A 20,695-nucleotide genomic window follows, 5' to 3' on the forward strand; every position below is an offset into this window, starting at 1 on the left:
CAGTAATTTTGTTTCAGTCTGCTAGGATGTCTAGAACAAGGAATCACAGTCTCAAAAGAAAAAGAACAGAGTATAAAAACGATAAGAATGAAAAGTATACTCCAAAGTCATCATCCAAAATGCAAAAAAAATCCTGGGCACACTCTCTGGGCGCAGCAGCAGGGTCTCCCCTCTCAGGTACAGAGCAACTGATCAAAAAACGGGTGGCCGGTGCTCGCCCTTTGCACTCACTTCAATGCTTCAATCTCCCTCATCGGTTTAATCGGTGAACAGCGGGAGCTTTAATCGGTGAAAAAGATTATTTTTTTGCAGGGAGGAGGAATTGGGGGTTGATGCACCTGATACATTTTGTTAGATATTTTTGTGCAGGAGGAGGGATTGTAGGGGTGGTTTGATAGGCCTGATCCATTTTGTTCAGTTTTTGTGTGGGAGAAGAGATTTTGGTGTTAATGTGCCTGTTCCGTTTTGTTCATTTTTTTTGCAGGGAGGTTGGATCTGGTAGTTGATGATTGTACTACCTTTCTTTCTTGGTTTTGTAGCTGCCCGGAGAATTGAAGAATTTCAGAGTAGTATACTTTAATAATAAATGAACTTTCGAACCCTTGAAGATAAGAGGTTGGCCATTCAAGACAGAAATAAATACAAATTTTTCAACCAAAGGCTAGTGAATCTTTCAAATTTTCTACTGAAAAGGGTTGTGGAAGATCAGTTATTGAGTATACTTGAGAGAGAAGGAGAGATCGATTGTTAGATAGAAAATCATGTGAAACTAATTAGTGCACATGAACTAAACTAACTAAAGGCAAAAGGGACTAAATGATCTACTCCTATTTCTTGAAGTAAAATGATATTTATTATAATCTGTTGCTTTTTTCGAAGCACCGACAATCAAAAGCAAGACCTTTGAATAAATCACTATGGGACTGTTGTAATAGCTTGTTATCGCATTTTTCTTTAATTGCTGTTCAATTTATTTTCCCCATAATGTTAACATCACCGCTAAGTATCATTTACAGTATTTTTCTAAAGCTAGTATTAGGCATTCTTTTGAAATGATCGTATGTCTTAATGAACCAGTTGCGAAAGGTATTAAAGGAATCTCCTACAAGCATGTTGGATGATATTCGTGTGGGCTGACTAGATAAGGGGAAACACAAGGAAATCTGCAGATGCTGGAAATTCAAACAACAACAACACACAAAATGCTGGTAGAACACAGCAGGCTAGGCAGCATCTATAGGGAGAAGCGATGTCGATGATTCGGGCTGAGACCCTTTGTCAGGACTAACTGAAAGGAAAGATAGTAAGAGATTTGAAAGTAGAGGGGGGAGGGGGAAATGCGAAATGATAGGAGAAGACCGGAGGGGGTGGGATGAAGCTCAGAGCTGGAAAGGTGATTGGCGAAAGTGATACAGAGCTGGAGAAGGGAAAGGATCATGGGACGGAAGACCTCAGGAGAAAGAAAGGGTGGGGGAAGCACCAGAGGGAGATGGAGAACAGGCAAACAACTAAATATGTCAGGGATGGGGTAAGAAGGGGAGAAAGGGCATTAACGGAAGTTAGAGAAGTCAATGTTCATGCCATCAGGTTGGAGGCTACCCAGCCGGTATATAAGGTGTTGTTCCTCCAACCTGAGTTTGGATTCATTTTGACAATAGAGGAGGCCATGGATAGACATATCAGAATGGGAATGGGACATGGAATTAAAATGTTGGTCACTGGGAGATCCTGCTTTTTCTGGCGGACCGAGCGTAGGTGTTCCACGAAATGGTCTCCCAGTCTGCATCGGGTCTCGCCAATATATAAAAGCCCACACTGGGAGCACTGGACGCAGTATACCACACCAGCCGACTCACAGGTGAAGTGTCGCCTCACCTGGAAGGACTGTCTGGGGCCCTGAATGGTGGTGAGGGAGGAAGTGTAAGGGCAGGTGTAGCACTTGTTCTGTTTACAAGGATAAATGCCAGGAGGGAGATCAGTGGGAAGGGATGGGGGGGAGGAAGAGTGGACAAGGCGTAGGGAGCGATCCCTGCGAAAAGCAGAAGGGGGGGAGGGAAAAATGTGTTTGGTAGTGGGATCTTGTTGGAGGTGGCGGAAGTTACGGAGAATTATATGTTGGACCTGGTGGCTGGTGGGGTAAGGACAAGGGGAACCCTATCCCGAATGGGGTGGCGGGTGGATGGGGTGAGGACAGATGTGCGGGAAATGGGAGAGATGTGTTTGACAGCAGAGTTGATGGTGGATGAAGGGAAGCCCCTTTGCTTAAAAAAGGAAGACATCTCCTTCGTCCTGGAAAGAAAAGCCTCATCCTGAGAGCAGATGTGGCGGAGACAGAGGAATTGTGAGAAGGGGATAGCCTTTTTGCAAGAGACAGGGTGGGAAGAGGAATAGTCCAGGTAGCTGTGAAAGTCTGTAGGTTTATGGTAGATATCAGTAGATAGACCGTCTCCAGAGATGGAGACAGGAAGATCAAGAAAGGGGAGGGAGGTGTCAGAAATGGACCAGGTAAATTTGTGGGCAGTGTGAAAGTTGGAGGCAAAGTTAATGAAGTCAAAGCCAGATAAGGGTAGCTGGTTTCTATCCCCAAAGAATTTCATGGAAACATCTGAGTTATTATTGCTATCTTCAGAGTCATTGTTACTGTTAGTTGATTTATATTTCTACATTCTTTTTATAAACTTAATTTAAATTCAAAAACTTCAATGACAGGTTTTGAACTTTTTCAGTGTATTAATCTAATAATATCGCCTTACTGTAACCAAAGAATTCCTAACAAATGAAATTATTACAAATTTACATGGAAGAAAAAAAATTGAGAGTATGTTTAACTTCTATCCAGAGGCAAAAACATATTATCAGTTTAGTCACTTTCTTTTCTTTCTCTGTTATCAGTTTAAAGTCAATAAATCTTCAATACAACACCAATGGCTGCTTGAGCGAAGGGAAAATTGTTATCATTGTGTCACCAGTTTTCACTTTTTCTCAACTTCCAATTATAACACTGCAATTTTTGCCTTAGGATAATGTACCCAAATTTCACCACTGTCTGAACCTGCCATTTTTGGACACTGTTGAATGCCTTATTTGTCAATACTTGTGTTGTAATTTGGCCCTCCTTCAAAGAGGGCTAAACTGCTGTCTTTCTGTTTCTAAAATGTTTTCCTCTGGACTACATAGTTCTTATTTGCATGTCTGTTCAACCCTTAGTGACCAAATGCTTTAAATTAACTGGTTTACTTACTTTAGCACACATTTTTCTGAGCGATACCTCACTAAATGATATGCACTTTAATAACTTACTTTGTCAAAATTCCAGTGGTATTATATGTGGTACTTTAAAAATGATATAATGCATTTGATTGTTAATATAGGCATCCATTAGTCTCAAGATGGATTTGTGCCTTGGAAAGTTTCCTGGGCAGGGTTGTATGGGAGACCGGCAGTTGCCCATGCTGCAAGTCTCCCCTCTCCATGCCACCAATTTTGCCCAAGAAAAGGGCAAGGGCCGATACAGTTTGGCCACCGAAGTCATCGCAGTGTGGTTAAGTGCCTTGCTCAAGGACACTTAGCTGAGGCTCGAACTAGCAACCTTCAGATCACTAGATCAACGCCTTAACCACTTGGCCATGTGTCAACTTGATTGTTAAAGACCCTCAAAATCCCAGTTAAAGATCCCAGTAGAATGGAGTTTTCAAAAGCTCTATTAGCACCATGTGAAAATGATGTTAATGGCCCCACCAAATAGTTCTGGATTTTAGAACAATTCTGCTAACTAATGCAAGAATCCATGCACTAATGTGCATTTTGAAGTATCTTATTCTGTTGCTTGATGCCTTAAGTTATAGGCATAATTATGTATACCTTCAATGCAGCATTGATGTCCTGTAATGCTCCAAATGTATTATTCATTTGGAGATTGATTACTGCTCGACCTTCGTAAGCATCCTGAAACTTTGGATCAACATCAATTGCGATTGCAAAGTGAATCCAAGCTTTCTGAAATTTACCCAGTACCTAAAGAGGAGAAAATAATGGTTTCATTTAAGGTAGACATCTATTTAAATAAGATAATTTATTTTCAATTTGTGGCATTTAATATAAGCTAATCACAGAATTTTTTTTGAGTGTTTGGGCATTTAAAATCTCCTTTATTACCAGAAATAGCTGAAAATCGCATTTCTAAATATGACACTTGTAAATAATACACCAATTCTTGTTTTCAGTTGAAAAAAACAGATTTAGTTAGGCATATATATATGGTTCAGAAAGTGCATTCTTCTATGATTTCATCACATTGACAGTTCCTATGATGTAGCATTTTTACAGTTTCTTTTAAATGCATCAATATAACCATGGTCCTTCTTTTCAAATTTTGTAGTTTTAAAATTTCAAGAACAATTACAGAGTAAAGATGAATAATTTCTATGCTCTAATATAACTGATAGACAAAGGCAGTGTTTGAGTTTATCTTGCATTACACATTCTTTTTATACATATTAGGCTGAATTTTCAATATATATACAGGCACATGTACACAATGCACACACTTAAATACTTTATAGCTTCCAAATCAACAATCTCTTCACGTTCCCCACAACGTACAAACTGTACATCTCTTTTACAGCAACTGCTTTTTCCAAAGCATCTTCTCATTTATTTTGTATTGACAGAATCATTAACTTTCCCCAGGCTATAAGTCTGATCAACCCCTCCACACCCCCAACCATCACTACTTTATCATTTCCTGTTTGTCACCTTATGTACAGACACTCCTGTCTCTAGTGACACTTTAAGTACATACAATCAATCTAGTATATAAACGATATCATTTATTTATATTTATTGTGTTTTTTATTATTGTTGTGTTCTTGTGTCTTATTGTGTTTTTTTGTGCTGCACAGAGCTGGAGTAACATTTATTTCATTCTTCTTTACATTTCTATACTAGAAATGACATTAAACAACCTTGAATTTTGAACCTTCCACACTATGTAATTTCTTTAGGAAGCTCTTGCTCACTCCTTAAATTCCACCACTCTCCCATGGAACTATAGATCTCTTCCTACACTTGAGCCACAAACAGTCTTTTTCAAGTGAAAAAGTGATTATTAGTAAAAGTGATTGATATGTGATCAAATAAGTCAGCCATTGTTCATTATCTAGTTTCCTCTGCATTGGACAGAACAATGCTAAGTGACTGCTTTCATCTTCACTTAATCTCTTCTGTTTTCCATTCATCATAGATCTTCTCTTTAGTTTTGTCCTCTCCACTTCCACTTTCTCTGCATTCTAAAATCTCAAGTCACTTTTATTGTCATTTTGACCATAACTGCTGGTACAGTACATAGTAAAAATGAGACAAAGTTTTTTTCAGGACCATAGTGTTACATGATCTCAAATTTCAGTTGAAATGTGAACTGTGCTTCTTCCTCGACAACTACTTCCTAATTTGTGGATAAAACTAAATGGGATTGCAAAAGTTGTGGATGGTTGAAAAGGTGAGAGCAAGGACTGGCAAAGTCCCCACAGAGTTACGAGGAAAACATTCAAACTCCACACAGACAGAATTCAAGATCACATCTGGAGCTGCAAGACAGTAGCTTTTACTCCAAAATCACCATGCTATTCTTACAGAAGGCTAACAACTTTTAGAACACAGCTGCCATTGTGGAGCTGTCAAGCTGTTTAGTAGGATTTTGGTCCAGTACCGGGGAGTTGAAGGCTCTTGGTCTGGTCTCTGAGTTACAGATCTGTAATTGATTGTCTGCCCAGTCTTCAGTACTAAACTGGTATTCTGAAGGACAAAAGTGTTGCTCTACTTGCCAGTATGTCTATTACTACCACTGATTCTTGGTCAATACACCATAACCTGCTACAAAGCTTCACTGGTGGTATGTTAGTCAGATGATGGTCCATTGTGGGTATCCTTCATGGATAACTATTCCTTCCATAATGGGATGAACAAAGGATGTGTCATGGTCCAGTCCGTGAAGTCTGCATTCTGGTTCATGGTCCGGTCCGTGGACTCCAGAGTCCGGGTCTTCCGGCTGTCCCTTGTTTCATTTGGGCTTAATCATAGGCACCTGATTCTCATCTTGCAGCCGGGAATGTAAGTGGCCCTGCGTTCGCGTGTAGGGGGTGGTTCACTTGTCGGTATCCTGTCAGGCTGTTCTTGCCATTACCCTATGGGTGGATCTGTCTCTTCCTGTCCTTGCCTCCGTTGGGTAAATTAGGCCGTTTTTGCTGTTACCCTGGGGCTGGACTGTTTCGTAATGGCTGGACTGTTCCCTTCCTTCCCTCTGAAGCCTGGCCTATAGCCCTGCCAGCTACCCATGCCTGAAGCCTTGCTGACGTCCTTGCCTGTATCACTGTCAAGTTCAGCCGCTGGAGTGAGACCGGAGCCTTGCCACGCCAACAGAAGTAACTATCAGTCATTGAGCTTGGAACTGTCTCTATGTCCCTGTGTTTAGTGTCTGAGTATGAGTTCCAGCCCTATGTCCTGTCACCAAGGAGGGGTCCTGGCTTTGTGTTCTGTGTTCCTGTCCATGTCCAAAGCTCCGTGGGGGTTCCTGTCCATGTCCAAGGCTCCGTGGGGGTTTCAGTCCATGTCCAAGGCTCCGTGGGGGTTCCAGTCCATGTCCAAGGCTCCGTGGGGGTTCCAGTCCATGTCCAAGGCTCCGTGGGGGTTCCAGTCCATGTCCAAGGCTCCGTGGGGGTTCCAGTCCATGTCCAAGGCTCCGTGGGGGTTCCAGTCCATGTCCAAGGCTCCGTGGGGGTTCCAGTCCATGTCCAAGGCTCCGTGGGGGTTCCAGTCCATGTCCAAGGCTCCGTGGGGGTTCCAGTCCATGTCCAAGGCTCCGTGGGGGTTCCTGTCCATATCCAAAGCTCCGAGGGGGTTTCAGTCCAAGGCTCCGAGGGGGTTTCAGTCCATGTCCAAGGCTCCGAGGGGGTGTCAGTCCATGTCCAAGGCTCCGAGGGGGTTCCTGTCCATGTCCAAAGCTCCAAGAGGGTTTCAGTCCATGTCCAAGGCTCCGTGGGGGTTTCAGTCCATGTCCAAGGCTCTGAGGGGGTTCCTGTCCATGTCTAAGTCCAAGTTGTAGCCCAGGCCCTGAGTCCTGGTCTCATCCAGGGCCAGTGTCCGTGTCCAGCTACATCTCTCCCCGCTTCTGCTTTGTTCTCCCTCGACCAAGACCAAGTCTGAGCTTCACGTCCTCATCCAGCCCTGGAGTCCCGCGTCCAGTCCTGTTGCCTTGCCACGTCTTGTCCTCGACTAGATCTGGAGTCCAAGCTCGAGTCAAGACCCAGGTTCCAGGTCCCTGTCCAGTCTCTGGTTTGGAGTCCTTGTCCAGGTTCCTAGTTCCTAGTTCCTCATCCATGTCCTGCTTTCCTAGTCTAGTCCTAGCCCAGGCCCTGTTTCCTAGTCTCATCCAGGGCCTGTGTCTTGTCCAGCGTCGTTTCTTCCCCACTTCCCTTGCTTTCTTTACACACCTAGTCTTGAACCTAGTACTTCAGTGTCTGTGTATTGCATTTGGGTCTGCTCTCAATGCCCACCTTATGACAGGATGGGGATACACTGCCACAAAGTACTTGATCAGTAAATCTGAGCTGGAAATCAAGTTTAATGGGAATACAGTGCCGTAAACAAGAATTGAAAACATAGTTCAAAGTTCAAATTACATTTATTATCAAAGTATGTAAACATTATACAACCCTGAGATTTGTCTCCTTACAGTCAGCCACAAAAGAAAGAAAACACAAAGGATCCCATTTAGAAAAATGAGTGTGAGTGTGAGAGAGAGAGAGAGAATCATGCAAACAATAAAGGTAAGCAAATAGCTTCAGAACTGAAGTTTTATGAAAGACGTGAAGCCAGGCATCACCGCAGCTGGAGCAGGCCACAGCCTCAGTTCAGCATGGAGCTGAGTAAATGTTGTCGAGTAGTGAGTAGAACTGGGCAGAACTGACCCTCATCTCACCTCTGGACCTGATACCCTGACCTTTTCAATCAGGCCCAGTGCTTAAATCATCCAAACATCAGGTCGATGTTACGTGTACTACAAAGGTTTTATGAAAACATCACGATTAGTGAATCCTCATAAGTTACAGATTCATGAATTGTTCAGTGTTAATCTTGATGCAGTTTTGATCCTTCAATTGGAAGCTGTTAAACAACCATAGGACCTTAAAAGAAACCCAGAATTTAGATGTTAAGACAAATTTCTGTTCCTCTGGATGTTCTAGTTTTGAAAGGAATAATATAACATACATGTCCACTGTGTCCATTGAAAGGGAAATATACTATTGATTTCCAAAGCCTTTTCTCCTAATACTTTCAGCATAAACTTGTTAAATGACCTTTGCCCTGGCTCTGAAGAACTGATTTTTAAAAAATGAAGTTACAGTCAGGGGTGCTCATTTCCGACACAGACATTGATGGACTGAACTAAAACCAATGCAGATTTGTGTTCATAGATGGGAACCAATGCAGAATCAGAATCAGGTTTAATATCACGAACATATGTCATGATATTTGTTAACTTAACACAGCAGTGCAATGCAATCCACAGTTAATCCTGCAAGTTACTAATTCTCAAAGGTGAGGCATTATTGTCCAGTTTTTCTATCTCTACAGATCCCACTCACCTCTCTATACAAAATAAATTCCTTTTCTGTACAGTTTAATGGCTCCACATAAATGCTGCATCTTTAGCTAGCCTTTATCATTTGATAATGCTGAAAAATTCCAATATCAGGGATGCACCTATATTACAGATATCACCTGTCGTGATGGTTGATTTTGTTTTTGAATGGAGCCTTGATGAACAAATGGTAGTACTTGCATTTTGTCTGCATGATGTAGTTTATTAGATTTTTGGCCTCTAAGGCTTGCAAAACAAAATAAATCACAGGTTTCAAAGACAAAAGACATATAGTTGATCCAATTATTGTAGCCAATATAGATCATACCAAGTTAATGGTACAAACATAAATCATAAAAGTTGGAGCAGAATTAATTTAAGAAATACCATGATCCATCTTATTTTCTATTTTATGATTCTGAAAACGACGAGAGACATTTAACAAGATACACACACAAAATGCTGGTGGAACGCAGCAGGCCAGGCAGCATCTATAGGGAGAAGCACTGTTGACTTTTTGGGCTGAGACCCTTCGTCAGGACTAACCGAAAGGAAAGATAGCAAGAGATTTGGAAGTAGGAGGGGGAGGGGAAATGCGAAATGATAGGAAAAGACCGGAGGGGGTGGGGTGAAGCTGAGAGCTGGAAAGGTGATTGGCAAAAGGGATACAGAGCTGGAGAAGGGAAAGGATCATGGGACAGGAGGCCTAGGGAGACAGAAAGGTGGAGGGGAACACCAGCGGGAGATGGAGAACAGGCAGAGTGATGAGAAAAAAGAGAGAGAGAAAAAAAGAGTGGGGGGAAAACTAAATATATCAGGGATGGGGTAAGAAGGGAAGGAGGGGCATTAACGGAAGTTAGAAAAGTCAACGTTCATACCATCAGTTTGGAGGCTACCCAACCGGTATATAAGGTGTTGTTCCTCCAACCTGAGTATGGCTTCATCTTGACAGTAGAGAAGGCCATGGATAGACATATCAGAATGGGAATGGGACATAGAATTAAAATGTGTGGCCGCTGGGAGATCCTGCTTTCTCTGGTGGACAGAGCGTAGGTGTTCAGCGAAACTGTCTCCCAGCCTGTGTCGGGTCTGACCAATATATAAAAGGCTTCACTGGGAGCACTGGATGCAGTATACCACACCAGCCGACTCACAGGTGAAGTGTCGCCTCACCTGGAAGGACCGTCTGGGGCCCTAAATGGTGAGGAAGTGTAAGGGCAGGTGTAGCACTTGTTCTGCTTACAAGGGTAAGTGCCAGGAGGGAGATCGGTGGGAAGGGTTGGGGGGATGAATGGACAAGGGAGTTGTGTAGGGAGCGATCCCTGCGGAAAGCAGAAAGGGGGGGAGGAAAAGATGTGCTTGGTAGTGGGATCCTGTTGGAGGTGGCAGAAGTTATGGAGAATTATACGTTGGACCTGGAGGCTGGTGGGGTGGTAGGTGAGAACAAGGGGAACCCTATCCCGAGTGGGGTGGTGGGCGGATGGGGTGAGGGCAGATGTGCGGGAAATGGGAGAGATGCGTTTGAGAGCAGAGTTGATGGTGGAAGAAGGGAAGCCCCTTTGTTTAAAAAAGGAAGACATCTTCGTCCTGGAATGAAAAGCCTCAACCTGAGAGCAGATGCAACGGAGGAATTGCGAGAAGGGGATAGCATTTTTGCAAGATACAGGGTGGGAAGAGGAATAGTCCAGGTAGCTGTGAGAGTCTGTAGGCTTATAGTAGATATCAGTAGATAAGCTGTCACCAGATATGGAGACAGAAAGATCAAGAAAGGGGAGGGAGGTGTCAGAAATGGACCAGGTAAATTTGAGGGCAGGGTGAAAACTGGAGGCAAAGTTAATGAAGTCAATGAGTTCAGCATGCGTGCAGGAGGCAGCAACAAGATATAGCTATTTAACAATCACAGCTGACCATTATTTTAGTGGTTCCTTAATGAAAGCAGATGATAGCTGTGAAGGATCTAGAGTGAACTAAAGGTCTTTGACCTGAGACATTAAATCTGTTTCTCTTTGTTCAGATGCAAGTTGACCTGATGAGTATTTTCAGCATTTACTGCTTTTATTTTAAAATTTTAGAACCTTCTGTTTTAATTTTCAGGCACCTGGTAAAGCTGTATTTTTCATTTTAATGATGTTCAGTTGCAGTGGCAGTAACACTGACAAGAAGTCAGTAAAAGACAAGAGAGCATTTGCCCCTTAAGATTTAGCCCTCAGGGCAAAGCTGTCCCCTGAAATAAGTAAGGCAAGATGAACTGTCCAAGAATGCAAGAGATTTGTGCATTCACCAAAGAGCTCTCCCTTCTTTCTGTGCTTGCTGAGTCCTGTCAGTGCTCTTTACACTGCAGTTGAGTACCACTACATTCCAAAGCATTTGAAAAACAAAGCAAAACTGTAGAGGTTATAAATCCGAAGCAAAGGCAGATATTGCAGAAATTGCTTACCAGCTCAGGCTGCCTACAGTATGTGGAGAAAGAAAAAATGTTAATGTTTCAAGTAAAGAGTATAAGAGTTTAAAAGCTGAGAAGTCTTCCACACTAGAGCACCACCTGGAGTTTTCGTCTCGTTATTTAGGGAGGAATATTCTTGCATGAGAGGCAATTCAGAAATGGTTCACTAGGTTATGTCTGAGATTAAATTATTCCCTTCTAAGAAAAGGTTGATCATGTTTTCATTGGAAATTAGAAGCACAAGAGGTGAAATGATCTTATTAAGATAAGTGAGATTCTGAGGATTTTCTTGACAGGATAGTTGCGGAGAGGACACTTCACCTCGTGGGGAAATCTAAAACCATGGATTTACCTACAAAATATAGGATCAATCATTAAAGATGAAGACAGGGAGGAATATCTGTCCTAGAGAATTTTGAAGTTTGTGTCATTGAATATATTCAAAGCTGGGATTCATTCCCCTGTAGTCTAGAAATATAACATTGTGTAGAAAATGGGCTGAAGAGAAGATCTGATTTGTTAGGATCTTATTGAATGGTTCCTATTTTCTATGAGCCTATTTGGCTTGATGTTCCTTCTTACTTGAATGGAGACCATTTATAACCATCCTGGTGCCGTAGTGAGTAGCAAACAGATAAACCATAATTGTCTAGAATTATTTTGATGCTGGGACAGAGACTAAGTGTGAACTTGATGGCCATGTAAGAAATCCAGGCATGAGCAGATCACTGGAGTTTTGTGCATCAGAATTGACAAAATAATTATCATTGATCCCAACTTCTTAAAGGAATAGAGTGTTATTCCTGGAACAACGTCTGCAGCAATAGTTCCTCCTTGGCATAAGTCTTTAGTATTCTCAGTTACATCTGCACTGCCTCTGCCATCTGCAGATCTAGCTCCTGCAGCACACCCAAACAAAATACTCTGTATGGAAATTTCTAGAATGAAATTCTGGTGCCCCTACCCTAAGCTATTGTGGTTAGTAGGAACAATTTTTAATAATCAGCGTCTACAATATTCAGAACCAACTCTTCTACAATAGATAACACAGGTCTGATTAAAAAAAAATATTTGAGTGGCCCTTTAAATCATGCAGCTGCTTTAGTAAAGAACATTATGTCAACTCAGTTCTCCCGTGACTGACTAACAGCAAATGCATTTTTGAAGAACTTAACGAAGTTTCGTATGGTAGTGTTCCAGACAAGCAATGCATGAGAAAATGATGTCATTTGCATATCCTATTAGAAAACAGTCATTTATGCTGGTGAGATGTGCAAAGGGAAGAGACTGATAGAATTACCACAGTGGTGTGATTGAGACAGAATAATATTATCACATTCTCCTCTGGAAAACAAAGCTGCTTTTACACCTAATATCACACAATGCAAGATAATTTCTAAGCAATAATTTAAAACAAAAGAAAAATGATAATCTTGTTCCTATTTTAGCAAAAGTTAAAATTCTACATAAATAGTAAATTTTTTTTGCAATAAGTTCCAAAGGTAATCCATACCTGTAAATTGTATCCCAGATTGAGTCTGGCTTTCACACATTTAGGATTTAAGTGAAGTGCTCGAACAAAATCTTTCTGTGCTTGCTTTATTCCAGCTGGATGACCAGAATCCATATATACATTTCCACGTCCATAATATGCATCCACAAAAAATGGATCCAAATTCACAGCTTGATTGAAATAGTTTACAGCTTCTTCAAAATAATGGATTCTTCAAACAGATTACATATAAATTGTTCATTCTTTTGCAATGTGGCTTATTTTATCACTATACAAAAGTATGATAATTGCTAGAAATAGGCTGTTTAAATAGAAGTAGTATGCTGTAGATCTTTATTCCTTACATCAGAAGAGCAAATCTGTTAAACTTTTCTACCTTCAGTTTGTTATGCTATGTCCCAGTAGGACTGCATATTTTCATACACATTGATTTGATTAAGGTGGTTTTACATCTGGAAAGTTCTTTGAAACTGTCACTGATTCCGGATTTTTCAAGGACCAATGCACAATAATTCTGTGATTTGTTGGTTACAAAATGCCTTGAATGGGAGCCAAAGATTTTTCCCCTTTAAAGTACATTAAAATATGAAACTGCTGATACAAAAAATGAAAACTGGTTTAAAAGTTATGGATAAAAAAAAACTAGTCAGAAGGATTCTAAGGATAGATTAGAAAAACATTCATTTCTTTCTTTTTTGGGTTCTTGCGGCACAACATCCTACCAAGGGATCTAGTTCTCTTTTTTTAAACCACTATTTAGGTTGTAAGAAAGATAGTTGAAGTTATTAGTGGAAACAATAGTCCAGAAAATCATAATTGATTTTTATTATAATATAAAAAAGTTGCAGAGAACTGAATAAATTAAAAGGAATGTGGGAAGCATGAATCCAACAAAATGGGAAGGGAGCACAGCAAATATCACCTGATGTGCTACAGTGGTGCTTGAAAGTTTGTGAACCCTGTAGAATTTTCTCTACTCCTGCATAAATATGACCTAAAATGGGATCAGATCTTCATGCAAGTCCTAAAACCAGATAAAGAGAACCCCAATTAAATAAATAACACAAAATACATAAAAAAAATTTATTTATTTATTGAGAAAAATGATTCAATATTACATACATTTGTTGGAAAAAGTATGTGAACCTCTGGGGTAATGCCTTCTACAAAAGCTATTTGGAGTCAGGTGTTCTAATCAATGATTGGAGGTATGCCCTATAAAAAAAGGCACATAAAGTCAAGTGACTGGCAGAGCCTGCTCTTCTCAAGTATAGGGATGCATGAAGCTGGAAAAAAGCTACAAAAGTATTTCTAAAGAACTGAATGTTTATCAATCCACAGTGAGAGAAATTGTCTACAAATGCAGTAAACTCAGTGCTGTTGCCACTCCCCTAGGAGTGGGCATCCTGCAAAGATCACACCAAGAGCACAACATGCAATGCTGAAGGTGATGAAAAAGAACAGAAGGGTAACAGCAAAAGACCTGCAGAAATCTCTAGAACTTGCTAAAGTCTCTGTTCATGTGTTCACTATAAGAAAAACACTGAACAAGAATGGTGTTCATTGAAGGACACCATGGAGGAAACCACTGCTCTCCAAACTAAAAATTGCTACACATCTCTAGTTTGCAAAACATCACCTGAATGTTTCACAATACTTCTGGGACAATGTCCTGTGGACAGTTGAGACACAATTTTTTTTTTGTAGAAATGCACATTGCTGTTTGGAGGAAAAAGTGTGAAGCATGGTGGAAGGAGTATCATGGGTTGAGGCTGCTTTGTTGCCTCAGGGCCTGGACATTTTACAGGAGAATGTCAGGGTAGCAGTCCATCACCTGAAGCTTAATAGAAGCTGGATAATACAGTAAGACAACGATCCAAAAGACTAGTAAATCAACAACAGAATGGTTTAAAAAGAAGAAAATTTGTGTTTTGGAATGGTCAAGTAAAAAGTCCTGACCTTACTCCTATAGAAATGTTGTGGAAGGACCTGAAGCAAGCAGTTCATGCAAGGAAGCCCACCAACATTCCAGAGTTGAAGCAGTTCTGTAAGGAGGAATGGCTTAAAGTTCCTCCAAGGTGATGTGCAGAACTGATTAACAGTTAACTGAAATGTTTGGTTGAAGTTATTATGTTTCAAGGGGTTCACACCAGTTACTGAAAGCAAAGACTCACATTTTTTTCCAACAAGACATACTTTTTTCAACAAATACATGTAATACTGGATCATTTTTCTCAATAAATAAATGAACAAGTATAATGTTTTTGGAGTCATTTATTTAACAATATAACCATATAACAATTACAGCATGGAAACAGGCCATCTCGGCCCTTCTAGTCCATGCCGAACACTTACTCTCACCTAATCCCACTGGCCCGCACTCAGTCCATAACACTCCATTCCTCTCCTGTCCAGACACCTATCCAATTTTACTTTAAATGACAATACCGAACCTGCCTCTACCACTTCTACTGGAAGCTCGTTCCACACAGCTACCACTCTGAGAAAAGAAATTCCCCCTCGTGTTACCCTTAAACTTTTGCACCCTAACTCTCAACTCATGTCCTCTTGTTTGAATCTCCCATACTCTCAATGGAAAAAGCTTATCCACGTCAACTCTATCCATCCCCCTCATAATTTTAAATACCTCTATCAAGTCCCCCCTCAACCTTCTACGCTCCAAAGAATAAAGACCTATAACTGGATTCTCTTTTTCTAATTTTAGGATATGTGAAGAACTGATCACATCTTAGGTCATAACTATACAGAAATAGAGAAAATTCTACAGGGTTCACAAAGTTTCGAGCACCACTGTAGATGCTGAACCATTGGGAAGAAATATTATTGGAGCTTCATTTATCCTCTCCCAATTCCATGAGAAATTTTAAATTGTTTCATATTACAATTTTATACAGTAAGGTATTTTTCATCTGCTTGCAAACTGAAAATAGAACTTTCAAAGGTTTCTATAAAAACCTCAAGAAGATTGCATAAGTAGCTGCTTACAGTAACACTTATTGTAACTTACTTATGATAGCAGATTGCCACTGCATGATGAATGAGAGGATTTTTAGGATCTTCTACAATTGCTGCTTTAAAATCCTACAAATAAAAATAGCTTTAGTCAAATAATTAATCTTATGGGAAGATGAGTTAATAATTCAGTTTCAGATTATTTAATTTCCCAGGTTGTTTACTGAATGCTAATTGTCTGTCCTCTTACTGCACTTACCATAAAAGGGATCCCAAATACCTGTAGATATTGGAAATCTAAAGTGACAAAAGCAATGCATGTTAGGCAACTTCAGTGTTAAAGATGGTTAACTGACAATGGTCTTGACCTGAAATTTTATCTCATTGTCTCTTTTCAGAGATGCCGGCTGACTTGCTGACTGTTTGCAGTGTTTACCTGTTGTCAAAACTCTCAAAGAGATGAAGATTACAAACACTTAAGAGATTCAGAAACTATTTGAAAGGTTAATGTACTGTTAAAATTGTTATTCCAAAACTTTAAAATTAGGAAAATGTTAAATAAATACATGTTTAAATAAAAAGAGCTCATTCTTCCCACCTTCCTTCTTAAATTCAATTATTTTATCCTTGAAATACATAAGTGAGGTGGAGTCAAGTGGTACTAGCAAAGCTAAAATTACATGTTAGAAGTATCTTGATGAATAAGTGCTATTTGCACTCAGTGTCCAAACTTTTGCTTTTAATAGGTAATACTTCATGCAGCAGCAGTTAGCTAAATTGTATTTGCCCAATTTAGTTGCCAAGGTGTGGCTGGGAAATTTACCACACATTTGGATTGCTGCTTGCATTATTACTGTGCTGAAATAGTTTAGTTATGGACAAGGCTCATTCTGCAATGCAAGCTTTTGGCTGAAATATCATGCTATGTTCAACCTCTTTGGAGCTTACTTTTCCATGTTAAAATTTCTCAGATTGACTTAGTGCCCAGCATCCATACCATTCACAATATATTTTCCCCTTAAAGGTACAAACTGACATTAAGATAGAGAGATAGATACTTTATTTATTGATACTTTAAAGGAAATTACAGTGTCACAGTAACATTACAAGTTCACAGATGTACAAATATTAGAAGTAAGAAAGAATAAAAAAAAGTTACCTCAAGCAGTCTAAAAGAAGGGGCTCATCACTTCCCTGGCTATAGTTTGACACATTATAGCGCCTAATGGCCAAGGATAAATAAGAATTACCTCATACAGTGTTCTTTGGTGCAGTACAATTGTCTTAGTCTATTACTAAAAGTGTTCCTCTGTTCAGCCAAGATGGCATGCATAGTGTGAGAAACATGGTCCAGAATTGCCAGGATTTTCCACAGAGTCCTTTGTTCTACCACAGCCTCCAGTGTGTCCATTTGACTGTAGAAAAACTGCAGGGGATCGAGGGCTGATCTGACCAGTGGTCAGAGGTGAACCAGGACCAGCCTCTCAAGGATCTTCATAATGTGTGAGGTCAGGGCCACTGGACGGTAGTTATTCTAGACTTTTGGTCAGCTCTTCTTGGGTACTGGGACCACGCATGATGTTTTCCACACAGTCAGGACCTATTCCAGGCTGAGACTCTGATTGAAAATTCTCTGGAGAACTTCTTCAGGATTTTGGGGTTCACACCATCTGGTCCTTATGCTTTGCTGGGTCCAAGTTTCCCCCGAGCCCTTCTCACCTGCTCAGTTATGAAGGTGAATCGATGATGATTGGGAAGTTGGTGGAAGGTGGAGGCTGGGGGAGATTGGGATGATAGCTGTTGGTATGTGGAGGTATGGATGGTAGGCTGGGTAAGGAAGGGATGTAGGCAGTGGTAGCCTACGTTGTTCATCTGTGTGTTGAACGGAGAAGGGAGGCGGGGAGACGTTGGTGCTAAGGGAGCATTGGGTGTCTCAACACCTAGTCTGATTTGCTGAGAGTGGTGTGAACAGGAGGGCAATTATCAAACCTATTTAAGACTTGATTTATCTTATTAACCCAAGTTATGGCTGCATTCTGAGGCTCTACAACTAGGTTGATTGAAGCCAGTGATGTTCTTCAAACCTCTCCACATCTCCCAGGTGCTACTCTGTCCAAGCTTGTTCTACAGTTCTCTCCTGTTTTCCTCTTCAGCCACCTTGATACGGGGGCGGGAGTGGGTGGAGGGGGGGGGGGGGCTACAGTACAGAACCTAAAGAAGCTGCAGAGGGTTGTAAGTTTAGTCAGCTCCATCTTGGGTACTAGCCTACAAAGTACCAATGACATCTTCATGGAGCGGTGTCTCAGAAAGGCAGTGTCCATAATTAAGGACCTCCAGTACCCAGGGCATGCCCTTTTCTCACTGTTACCATTAGGTAGGAGGTACAGAAGCCTGAAGGCACACACTCAGCGATTCAGGAACAGCTTCTTCCCATCTGCCATCTGATTCCTAAATGGACATTGAACCCTTGAACGCTACCTCACTTTAATAATATAGTATTTCTGTTTTTTGCATGATTTTTAATCTATTCAATATATGTATACTGTATTAAGTATACTGAAACAGATTTACTTATTTTTTTCTTCTATATTATGTATTGCTTTAACTGCTGCTGCCAAGTTAACAAATTTCATGTCACACACTGGTGATAATAAACCTGATTCTGATTCTGATTGATCTCGTTTAGCTCCCTCTGCACATGTTTCAATTCCTCCCTGTCTCCTAATCTAAAGGCTCTCTTTTTGTGGTTAAGAAGAGCATTCATATGAATGCTGACCCATGGTTTGTTGTTAGGGAAGCAGCCAACAGTCCTTGATGGTATTACAGTGTCCACACAGAAGTTGATATAGCCATTGATGCAATCAGTAAGTCCGTTAATGTCTCCTCATATGGTTTACAAAGCACATTCCAGTCAGTAACCTCAAAGAAGCCCTTCAAGGCCTCGATGGTCTCTGGAGACCATTTCTGTACTGCCTTGATGATAACTAGCTGTTGCAGTACTTTGGGCTTATATGAGAGCATGAAGCGAACCAGGTTGTGATCTGACCTTCCAGTGGGGGGAGAGCTGTGGAGTTGTATGCATCTTTAATATTTGCATACAAGAGATCCAGTGTTTTATCTTCTCTTATATGACACTTGACAAACTAATCGAAAGTTGGTAGGGTTGTCGAGAGAGAAACATGGTTGAAGACTCCTGATACTGCAATGAACGCATTGAGGTGTTGAGTCTGGAGTCTCGCGATGGTAGTGTGTATGACATCACACACAATATCAGCACTGAGGCGAGAAGGGGACATGTAGATCACGAGCAATATGGCTTGGCTGAACTCACACAGTAGACAAAGCGGGCACAAACTCACAGCAAGCAGTTCAATGTCTGGACTGTAGATTCATTCTTTCACAGAAATGTGACTGGGATTACACCATCTGTTGTTCACAAGCACAGCAAGCCCACCTCCATTCCTCTTACCATACTGTAGATTAACTCTGACTGCTCGTATCGTTGAAAACCCATTCACAGTAGTGTTGGGATCCAGGATTTGCTTGTGTAACCATGTCTTGGTGAAACACATAACACCACACTCCCGATATTCGTTCTGTGTCCTCATGAGTATTAAGACGTACAAACAAGCAGGATGAAATCAGCAGGTCGGGCAGCATCCATTGAAATGAGCAGTCAATATTTCAGGCCAAGACCCTTCATCAGGACTGAAGAAGGAGGGGGCAGGGGCCCTATAAAGAAGGTGGGGGGAGGGTGGAAGGTGCCAGGTGAAAAGCCAATCAGAGGAAAGATCAAGGGGTGGGGGAGGAGAAGCAGGGAGGGGATAGGCCGGAGAGGTGAAGAAGGAATCTAAGGGGAAAGCACTATGGGTAGTAGAAAGCAGAATCATGAGAGAGGTGATAGGCAGCAAGAAGAGGAGGCAGAGTGAAAGTGCCACCATCTCGATAATGTCTCTTCTCAGCCTCCTTTGTCCTACAAACACTCATCATTGAAACCATTCTACCAAATCTTTTTTTTTAATACCCAAAATTTTACAATATTTTTCTCTTTTCTTTGGTGTACTGACCTGTGATGCATTGTAGTAATCTTCCATTCTCAAATATAGGAGACCACGATTAATTAGTACTTTCAAATTCAATTTCTTTCTGCTCCCAAGAAGCCGCACTATTCCATAGTCCTTTAGTGCCTAAAAAAAAGTACTTTATTTAGAGTACACGTTTGCAATGAAAATATGGACAAGAATTATAGCTACAGATATAGGCATTTTTGAATAGAGTCTGTGAGTATTTCAATTATACCTATCAATGAATATTCATGTAGTGTATTTAATATTTCAGCAATATTGGAGATATATTGTAAATATATTATTTGATTAAGCATTCTTGTTTGTTTATATAATTCATTACAGGTTATATATAGGAAGTATGAAAATGGCATTCGTCATTATGCCACCAGGCCATATGTGAGCACCTCACTAAAGAAAAGCAAAGTAAAAACAAAGTGGACCGATTTCCCGACTCCCATGGTTTTCTTTTGATTTGTTTCTGGAGTTAAAAAATGTAAATGTGGCAACATGAAAGTCTTAAAATGAATCCCAGCCAACTACCTTTCTTTGAAAGGAGGGAGAGACCTTAGAATTTAAAACAAAAGGTGCAGCATGTTTTTTCTCTTCAAAAGAATTCGTGTTTTAAAAAAAGCATAAAATGTATGAAATTCATGGTTTCATAAACAGTGAGTCCCCAGTGATAACAATACATTTAAAAAAAAACAGAAATAGCTGGAAACATCTAAAAGATAGACACGTTTCAATGCACAACATATAACTAGATAATGTATACTGAACAAATTGTGCAGTATTTTGAAGCAAATAAATTAGCCAATGAAAAATGAATCTCAGTGTGGCTGAGTGCACCAGGTAGAAAAACATGGAGTTTGCTTAGAAGTTTAACTGCTCCAACCAAACCAGCAAAAGGAGCTTTGCTGATAACATCAATGTAATGCAGGAACATTTAGACTGAAACTATTGTTGATTTCAGAATGTTTCAGGTTTCATAAATGGAATCAAAACAAAGGGGTATCTATTTCAGCTTATGTGGCTAAATTGAAGAAATTGTCCAATCATGGTTA

At 40.6% G+C, this 20,695-nt stretch overlaps 1 protein-coding gene across 1 annotated transcript in view; it reads right to left on the reverse strand.

The window, feature by feature from the left end:
• The window catches only part of ttc6 (tetratricopeptide repeat domain 6), a 283,236-nt gene that overhangs the window by 32,344 nt on the left and 230,197 nt on the right, over positions 1-20,695 (reverse strand). The window contains exons 26-29 of the mRNA XM_059956588.1: positions 19,635-19,754; positions 15,623-15,696; positions 12,595-12,805; positions 3,862-4,014 (exon numbers count right to left, since the gene is read on the reverse strand). Coding sequence (XP_059812571.1) covers positions 3,862-4,014; positions 12,595-12,805; positions 15,623-15,696; positions 19,635-19,754 — 558 coding nt within the window. The remainder of the gene's footprint in view (positions 1-3,861; positions 4,015-12,594; positions 12,806-15,622; positions 15,697-19,634; positions 19,755-20,695) is intronic.

This window comes from Hypanus sabinus, chromosome 2 (genome assembly GCF_030144855.1).
Source record: "Hypanus sabinus isolate sHypSab1 chromosome 2, sHypSab1.hap1, whole genome shotgun sequence".
NCBI lineage: Eukaryota > Metazoa > Chordata > Chondrichthyes > Myliobatiformes > Dasyatidae > Hypanus > Hypanus sabinus.